This window comes from Homarus americanus, unplaced genomic scaffold (assembly GCF_018991925.1).
Source record: "Homarus americanus isolate GMGI-L3 unplaced genomic scaffold, GMGI_Hamer_2.0 scaffold40248, whole genome shotgun sequence".
In the NCBI taxonomy this organism is placed as follows: domain Eukaryota; kingdom Metazoa; phylum Arthropoda; class Malacostraca; order Decapoda; family Nephropidae; genus Homarus; species Homarus americanus.
In genome coordinates, this window is record NW_024712526.1 from 10851912 (window position 1) to 10862124 (window position 10213).

At 35.7% G+C, this 10213-nt stretch overlaps 1 protein-coding gene across 5 annotated transcripts in view; it reads left to right on the forward strand.

Annotated features, from left to right (window-relative positions):
* Window positions 1-9688, forward strand: part of LOC121862782 (cell surface glycoprotein 1-like) — a 67559-nt gene extending 57871 nt beyond the window's left edge. For 3 of the 5 annotated variants that reach the window (XM_042361106.1, XM_042361094.1, XM_042361102.1), the window contains 4 exons: window positions 608-798; window positions 1193-1302; window positions 2633-2816; window positions 4782-9688. In XM_042361106.1, coding sequence (XP_042217040.1) covers window positions 608-798; window positions 1193-1302; window positions 2633-2816; window positions 4782-4816 — 520 coding nt within the window. In that variant the 3' untranslated portion in view covers window positions 4817-9688. Of the gene's footprint in view, window positions 1-607; window positions 799-1192; window positions 1345-2632; window positions 2817-4781 lie in introns of all 5 variants that reach the window. The other 2 variants (XM_042361115.1, XM_042361124.1) reach the window with 2 other exon arrangements.
* Window positions 9689-10213: the final 525 nt, after the last annotated feature.

Below are 10213 nucleotides of genomic sequence, written 5' to 3' on the forward strand. Positions count from 1 at the left end.
GTCACTAGGCACTACCCTTGCATTAGTGTATGTACATATTGTTGCACTAGTTGCCTTATTTCAGCTTCAGTACTGTAAATACAAGTACAGTATGAAAAATAGTGTTCTTTTTAAACAAAGTAGAGGTCAATATGATTTAGAATAAGAAACACTGTAAAGATACAGAACACTTGAAGCGCTCTGGGTAAGAGGGGCGAACCAGCCAACTTAGGCCTAACTGATGCGAAAAAGAAAATTGTATCCTAATCTAAAAGTACAGAACACTAATTTTCCTATTATTTGAGACCAATTTCATTATTTTCGTATAGTCCGTTACAGATATACACACAATCTAATGTGCACAAATCAAAACATTGTTTTGGTTGATTCACCCCTCTTTTCCCCATGGCCTCACGTGTTGGACAGTTATACAATAATGCTGCTTGGAAAGGTCTTCTTTGTCAATAAGAAACATGCACAGGGTGGCTCAAGGTGTGTTACTGTATGTTATGGCAAACTGTAATGTAGCGTTGTAGTATCATTATTACTATTGTACTGTACTGTACATTATTTTTATATTAATATTTTGTTGTTGGAAAAGAAAATGTCATCAGCCAATTATCCACAGTGAGAAAGTGGACGAGGAGGAGTCAAGTGATCTGGCTGCCGGGGATCACACGCTAGAGGTGGAGGCTGGCACGTCATGGGTGTTGCCTCCTCAGCAAGAGAAGGTCAGCGCCGTTGCACCAGAGGCTCTGACGCCCGGTTGTATCGTGGGGATTGTGTTTGGTGTTCTCTTCTCGCTCGTCATATTATTAGGTTTGTCAAGCTATTATGTAAAGTATACTGTACATATAATAGGTGTGTCGAGGTGGAATTGGATTATGTAAAGAACAGTATGTATATACATATATATGTTGTATACTGCTGCCTCTCACATTCAAAAAATGCTTGAACATGCCTCTTGCAACACTAAACATCACTGTACTGTATAGTCATCTTAAGCCAAGTGCATAAATGATTCAGCAGTACAGTACAGTACAGTATATAAAAAGGCATATCAGAAAATACTGCACCAGCCAGACCAGCCAGGTAGGAATTTTCTTGAGGATACTCTTGTATCTACTGTTATGAGTCTTGGAAGAAATATAGTGTACTGTTACTGTATTTGTTTTTGGTGGATAGAATAAAGGGTGCTTCACCACATCAACAGGTGTGGGAGGCTTCGTGGTGTGGCAGCGACGCACTCTCAACCGGCCCAAAGTTCTGGGGTCTGACCGAGGGTATGCTGGCTCGGACTCTGGCGGCTACATCGATGACCAGGTTCGCGTCTCCTATGTTAACTCACAAATCGACACACCCAAGGTAATTTAGCAAAGCTTTCCTTCACTAATACATAAACACACATACACAAATTAAATGCTAGTTAAAAATATTCAAAATATACACATTATGTATACTTGTACAGTATTTTTTAAAGCCTTACCCAAAGTATTTTTAATTATACCCTTGTAGAAGGAATGACGTAGCTTACTACAACAGTTTAAAGAACAGCATTGTGTTGCTAGCTTAGCACAGCACAAGTAATTATAAAACCCATCACAAAATATTGGCCACCTTCACAGACATAGCTCACTGCACAGTACTGCACTTGTTGATTCAGGGTGTGTTGTTTACCACTTGTCTCCATATTACCTTTAATAGTTCATGAAGCACAGCACACTCCTCTGGTGATGTCATAAAAGGAGTACAGTATCTTTATATTTTAAGCAGTACTGTACTGTATTTTGACAATTTCCAGAAAGTGTTGCAACAATAAGTAAAGTATTTATACTGTATATACAGTAAATCCCACCCAATCCCTGAAATTTTCAATCACAGCCAATGTGTATAACAAGAGAACAGACCAACAGCCAGACTAGTTAATAAAACGACGAATTTTGAATGTGAAAATGTAATACAAAATCCATGTAATCTGTGCACACGTGTAGTATGAAAGCTTAACACACTGAGAAATGCCCAAAATGGTTTCGATCTAAACACATGTGAATACAAAGGGAGAATAAGTGTAATATGATTATTACTGCACTACAACATCTGCTAACATTATGAAAACATTACACCACAGTAATAACTAAATGAATTACTGTACAGCATGACATACCAACACTCATCAGGAGGTGGCGGTGAGTGATGTCATACAGTACAGGCTTTACACTATTCACTCAATACACACTACTGTACAGGTCTTTATTCACTCTCACTTTAAATTATATTAGTAATGTACAGTAAGTAGGTGGTAGTACAAGTTGTACAGTACAATATTCACTTAACACACAGGACAGTACAGTACTTTATTCAGTCTGCAAGCCCTAGGATTGTGACTCTGTGGATTGGGTGGGATCTGTTGATATATAAATACTGTTTATGCTGTTAAATTTCTTAACCATACATCTTTTGTATTATTCTATGTCCATGTACAGCTGTATACACTGTATACAGTATTAACATTAAGTATCCTCTTGTTAATTACATTAACTTTTACCAAATAAACATTTCCCTTTTATATTTATGTGTGTTCTTCTACTAATTTTCTATCTTAAACTTGTACCTTCCTGGTTCTCTCATTACACCTGAACTTGAACGTGTGAAGGGCCAGACTCCGCAGGCCTCTCAACCTGAGCAGGCCCAGCAGGTGCCACAGGTTCTCATCCACCTCAAGAACCTCAAGCCATCACTACCTCAGGGCATGGGGGACAAGCTCAAGAAGTCTTTGCCCACAATGCCCAAGATAGCCCCTATGAACTTGCCAAACATTGGGCAGGTCTTCACAAAGCGTGAGTGGGACGAGGCATTTCCTCATCCCACCTGTAGACTTAGAGCTTCCCTGTCTTCTTTTGATGTGATGTCCTTGCCGGCGGTAAAGTTTGGTCATTTAGTTACCGACCGCACATCACAAGTCATGTTATTGAAGTTGCAGACAATGGCAAATATTATCCTAGATATTGGAAAGATGGGCAACAGCATACAAGAGTACAATAAGTAGTTAACCAGTAGGGATTAAATTTACAGTCAGTGGATTTCAACAAGGCAGTTGATGATAAAACTATATCAAGAAATTACTGTATTATGTCTTCAAGAATCAGTTACTCTTAAAATATATTATGAAAGGAGCAAATATAGCTAAATTCAGATTATAATTTTTTACCATCTGTCCACCACAATCTCAGACAAGCTAATGCCAGTGAGAAAAACCTTAAAGGATTTCGTCCTTTATGTAATATGGCCAAGTGTATTTACCAGCGTTATCAAGCTGTCAGACCCTTTGTTTTCTTTGTGCCATCAGCATCTTCAATAATTGTGTAGAAGACAGTAACATGTAAGGTAGTGTTGGTGTCTTATGGGTAAGGCTGTCTTGTATTTAGAGTGAAGTTGTTGATATAGAACATGTAATACAGTATTTACCTGTAGTTATATATCATTGTGTAGTAATAGTTAAAACAACAGTGATGAAAATAGGTGCTTGAGCCACCATAGAGTAAGGGAGATACCATGTCATTACAGTACAGAGCGTACAGTATGTGATTTACCCTACAGTATCCATATATTTTTTCCACATTCAGTGTGGCTGTACAGAATCTCTTCTAAAGCCATCATTGTTTATTAAAACAAAGAAAAAATATATCAATAAGAAAACTTTAGTTCCCATATATGTGATACAGATTTAGATCCTCGAGTCACATTAAACTGATAAAGCTTGGGAATTGTTTTTGTCGTTTGCATTCATAACCCTGATATGTCCCATCTGTGTACTCTAGGGTTTACTAATGTTTGCATGCATCATTTTGGTGTTGAAGACAGGTCTTCCTAGCCTGCACATAATTTGTGCATCTTGTTAATTGATGGTTAGTTGTACTGGAGAGTTCTTTTCAGTTAGACTAACTGGTCTTCCTACAGAGCCAATGAGGGCCATCTTCCTTGGTTGAGTGTTAGTACTGTTGGAACTGGAGTACTGTACTTTTAAGAAAACCTGTTGATAGTCGTTAGGGTCTCACTGGATAACACCCGTCATAGTCATATTTAACAAGAACTGGGATAGAATGATAGCCTTCCAAAGAAGCAACAGGACTGTATGTCACATATGTCCTTGTTGTCTTCAGATTTCAAGTACTAACCTGATTTTTTTCTTCACATTTTATCAAGTAATATATTGTACATGTAACATCAGAGGTGTTAAACACTTTCTTAACTACTATACTATATATAATACCAACATTAGCTTTAAATATATAGTACTGTACTGTATTGTGTTTTTCAGTGTGTGACTGCCTCCACATGTTTAAATAATCTATCTTGTACAGTTAACAATAAGGAAAGTTTTCATTAAGAAATCTCTGAAATAATTAGTAAAATAATATCATTGTTTGCTTCAAAGGAAAACACTACAAGCTGTAATGTGTGAAGTAAAAGTTCCTAGACTATTTTTTGAGGAAGCTTCCATAATTTCTTCAACTTTCTTTCCTCTCTATACTACTGTAAACTTTCTTCACACTATGTTTAAATCAAATAACACACTAACTGAGCATTGTGTCTTCTTGTGACCATAATAATTAATCATTGTATTAACCATTATGAATATTAATACTTTTCAGAAGCTTTTAGTCATATTTTACCAAGAAATAAACCAAGCAGTGAAGAAGAGGGAAAGTTCATCTTGTCGTGATGCTACTGTCATTCACCAGCCTGTACTGGTCCTCCCCACATGAAGACACCACTAACATTCCACTTTGTTTCTGTTACAGGGGAGTCCGGAGGATCTAATCAGCCTGGACAATGATTCCTTCCTCAATAGCTTGGAATCCATGACCATCCAGAACCTATGGACCGACAATATCCGGCACACCAAGTTGTAGCCCAAGTCGAGTGCAGCTTCTTACACGGAGCCCACCGCTACAGTCGTGACGTTACCTAGCTACAGCCCTGTAGCCAACCCATCAGCAAGTTTAGACAAAAATCCTACCGTTAGTTACCATCAGCTTCTGACTAATTTGGGCATAAGTTGAGGTACAGCCCACACAGCACAGTTACCATCAGTTTATTGGTAAGTGGAAGGAAAGTAGTGACCTTAGTTGTCGTGGAGCCAATCGGATGCTGACATCCCCAGAGGTGAAAATGCTACTGTATATTTTATGTTTGGTCTTGTATTTTTTTAGATAAATCATAACTGAAGGAACACTATAAATTGCAGGGGGTGTAGTTTTTTAGTCATTGGTCAATACTGTATATGATTTATTGCATATAGATTATGAATTTCATTGTGATATTGGTACACAAGACATTGTAAATTGTCTTAGGAGGGAAAAAAATCGGTGTGTGTGTGTATGTGTGTTTGTAGGAACAGTGATGAATACAGGTATGATAATTCCAGTCATAGTAATGGTAAAAAAAAAAATCTCATTTGTAATTATCTGTTAACAATCTTCCAAATGTTTCCATAATCATGTGACAGTTCATTGTGTGTGGAGGATTAATTTGATATAAGATTAAGAACTGTCCATATAACTTCAGTGAAATTCTTCTCTTCCTTTGCAAAAAAAAAAATTCATGAAAACAAAACCTTTATATTTTACATATGAAATTTTATAAGTTACACAAATCACTCGAGGATTTGAAAAAAATTAGTAATTCAGGTTGTAGTGTACATAGTTCCTAGGATTTAGCTAATAGTTATGGACAGTAAATCTTAATTTTGTAAAGTTGAAAAGGAAGAGGAAAAAAGATATGATGAAAGGGGACAAGTTTTACAGGAAGAATACAGTGTGTACTGTAATACTGTATTATACAGTATTGTTGTATTGGAAAAATGACTAATTTATAAGATTAATTCCATGTGCTGTTAAAGTGAAGACTACAGTATATGAGAGCAGCATGAACCAGTTTTCTCAAGTTTTAAATGTTGAAATCGTAGATTAATTTCCATTGGAATAATTGTACATCAAGTGAAACATCAGTGAACATGATTGTCATTGATGGTAGAAAATTTACTTGTATGTTTTGGTAAACTGCATCCTTTAAGACCTCAATATGAAAAAAGTATTGACAAGAATATGAGCCATGATGTTACAGATAAACACAGTACTGTAGTTGAAATGTTGTATATTAAATGTCCTTTATAAGTTACCGTACACAAACTATTAATAAGACTACTGCTTCTGTTATGGTGATTCTTAAGTGATGATATGATGAAGTGATGATACAGTACATAACATGAATATAGATACTGTATATACAGAAAAAAAGATATTAAGACATAATAACCTAATCATTAAGTTCAATCTACAATGGCAAGGACTTTTTTTATTGTGAATCAACAATTGCATTTTTATGTCATACATATCTAGAAGATATTGTATATCAACAAATATTGCATTTTACTACTTGGCATCACCAGTGTGTAGTAAGTACAGTTTGACATGCTTATTATGCCTGAAATATGGGTACAGTATATTGTACACCGTTACAAGTTACACTTGACTAGATCATTATCCTCTCTGGGGTAAATATACTGAAGGAATTGTCTTGTTGACTTGACACAAACTAGATTAATAATCGTGTCGTATTGCCATTCTTTTGAAGCAATATTTAATTTACTAAACTTATATTTATCAATATTTAATAGATTATTATTATTACGTATATACTGAATGTAATCATATCAGTGTCATTTATACTGTGTTGGTGGTTCATATTGTGTTCTACACCTGACGAAATGTAATTGACATCATTTTATCTTTTGTTAAAGAGGGAATATTAAGTAGCTATCACTTTGATAACATCTCCATGGCTGTACAATTTTTAATTCACGTTTTTATGCTAATTTGTGTTCTATCTTTCTTTTAAATTCACAGCCACAGGTTATATCAAGAACATTGCCTGGGTATGTTGAATATTATAATATACTGTACTGTAGTAATATAAAACATCATGACATATTACAAAGTACAGTACTACAACTCGATGGACATGTATGGAACATACTATGTTTTCACAGGCAAACTCTACCTCAAGCTCAGTTCAAATTATGATGGTCTCCTGGAGACTTTACAAATATCATATTTTTGTTGCTCAAGGTGGAGTCTGGATTTGTGAGAAGTAAATGAATATTTGATAATATCCAGGATATTACTTTCACCTGATATAGGTACTGCAGCAGCATGTTCTCACATTTTTTTCATAAGGCTTTGTGGTTTACTATTTTGTGAAATTGTAGATCACAATATTTGTCCCTCACTAAAATTCAAGACAAGCAAATTATTCTGCTTACCGTATATACAGTATGCTGTACTGTACGTACTTTGTTGTCATCCATGTAGTGCATACACACTGATATCATGTGCTGGTATCAGGTGCTTGAGAGAAATAATGCATTTGTATTGGTTGTGTGCAGGTGTTGTAGCCCAGTTTTCATGCAAGAATTCTAGGTATACAGTGACATGCATACTATTATTTATTGTGCATCACTCATGATTTTTGTGTGTAAAACAACTACATAGTGCATAAATGAACATGTTGCTGTGGTGCTATGAACAAGTTTGCTATAGTTTTGGCAGGGATTGAAAGCTGAAGAAGTATAGGTTAAGTGGAACTGCTAAATGTTCAAACTTATTACGGAAAAAGTAGACCCTCCACTTCGCAAAGGTTTTAATATCTGTAAAGTAGCTGTTGAGAATACTTTTTCTAAACTTTAAAAATAAATTTTAGTTGCAACTTGGATGTCCATGCAAGTGCATCTTAGCATTTGGTGTATTCTACTATAAAGGATGTGAAAGACATACACTCCTCTGAGATTAATTGCTTTTCAACATCTACTGCAGATTTTAGTTATTTGTTCTTTGTGTTTTTACCTCCTCTTGTGTAATTTTTTTGTTTACTACCAACGTCTCTTACACTTTCACTATCTCGAGTATGAAAGTGACTAAGGAAGAGAATCTATTTGGCTGCTAACCTTATTTGGTACATAGTTAGCATGATACCTGATAGAATATTATGCTAATAATAGTTTTCCTTTATGTCTCCCTCATAATTATGGCTCAGAAGAACAGAATGTATATAAGATATTTTATCATATACTACTTCCAGTACATGGTCTCAGAGGTCTTTTGAATTAATTGGTGTACTGTACCAGGATTTTTAGGAATACCACCTTCACCTTTCTAGTCCTCCATATAAGTGATTCCATGTTTATGCAACTATTAGAGGGATTATTTCATGTTGAATACATACAGATGGTTTTTAATGTTATTCTCCATAATACAGGTATATGGGGAGGCTACCTTACGAGGCAGTGCACCTCGCGTTTTTCTTCAGGCAAAACTCATGGTACTAAAAATGTTGTATATGTATTACGTCAATTTTATTACCGCAGTTATTTCATCATATATAAATCGGTATAGCAGAGATGAAGTGTACAGTTTTTAAGAAGTTTAATATCCTCATGTTAATGTAGTTCCCATATTTGTAAATACAGTACAGTATCATTATCTTGTTTGGAGTGAGACAACAAGTAGAGGATACAGAGTAAGTTCAATTGTACCCCAGCAGCTAAAGGTTAACTTCTAATTTGTTAAGTTAAAATTTAATTGGTAATAACTAGAGCTGGTGAGGTACAGTCTTGCTCCCAAGTCTTGTAGATTCTTTCTACACCAGCTCACTCTGGGTAGGGTTTATGCATCTATCGAGATCTCAAGCAAGTGTTACAAATTTTGAGAAGTTTTCTCCCGTGACCTGTGTGGGAGAGCTATACAAGGAGTCCCCATATGAAAGCCATGTTTAACGTGTTTTCTCCTACAAAGTAATAAAACTACAACATATAGCAATAGTAGCTTGCTAAACTGATTGTGAAAAATTTTTCAATTTGAGGAAATTCTGCTTTCATAAGCTTCATGAAGATTTTGGACATCAATATTATCTTCTTTTTTTTTTTTTTCAAAAGGGGAAGGTATTTAAAGATAGTTATAAAGTGGAAAGTAGTTGTTGTTTCAGCCTTTCCCCTAAAAGGTATACGCTTCCTATTGAATGTGGTTTTGTATTAGCTTGCATCTAAGATACTTAGGAAGCATATGCTGCAAGTGCTCCTTTGGACTTCATTGTGGTCTACAGTTACATAAGGGCATGTGGCAGCACAGTATTTACACTCATTTTATAAAATTTTCAAAGTTGTTACATTTCCAAGGGCTACTGTAGTTAGAATAGTGTGGTCTCTCTTAGCTTGCCCTTAGTGAAAAATTACTCCAGACCTAATCCTAAACATTAGCTTCACTTCGGTGAGTACAAAACCCTGGGCTTCGACATGTGATATTTACCCGATCCGAAAATGCCAGTGACAGTACAGAACTTCATCACCATGTGCTAAATCATGCTAGGAACTTGATAGGTTTACGGAAGTCAGACTCCGTGGCTTTGTGTGTAAAACGTGATGTATGAGGATGTACTCATTACTTGATAAATTATTCCCAACTCAATTGTATGTATGATGTGTCATATGGATTAGATGATGTTCTATCATTGTAAGTCAGGCAGAAGTATTCAATACTATTTCTATATCCTGTTTTTGATGTTTACACGATGTCCATTTTCAAACCAAAGATGTATAGTTTTAGGAATGAAGTTAAAGAATAAAAGATTATGGCCTCAAGGGCATTATGCTATATACCTGTATATTGTTTAAAATTTCCTGTAAGTTTCTTCCTTTGAAGGTTAATATCTAATGATTGTTTGGGTCTCTTGGTGATGCTCAGGGTAGCAGAGGAATCACCACTATGCTTAGATGCCACTGCATTCACTCTTGGTGATGCTCAGGGTAGCAGAGGAATCACCACTATGCTTAGATGCCACTGCATTCACATTCATGGAAAGATGGCACTTAATTTGCACCAAACAATGAGTGTGAAAGGATTGGGGTGAGCGCTGTCATGCTCCTTGAATGAGAGTACAGTACATACGTTCCTGCATAATCTGAGGACCAAATTAGCCACCCCAGCGAACTCCCTGGCTGGTGCACGATTTAAATTTTCTATGAAGTCAACATTCGGATAAATGAATATTGCCTTCAGATAGCAAAAAAGAGGTGTAAGAACTAATAATTGAATATTCAGATAAATTAATTTTTGATAGCGAGAAATACTGTACCTGTACAGTACTAACCAATTTTATTATACGAACTTAGTGTGTTAAG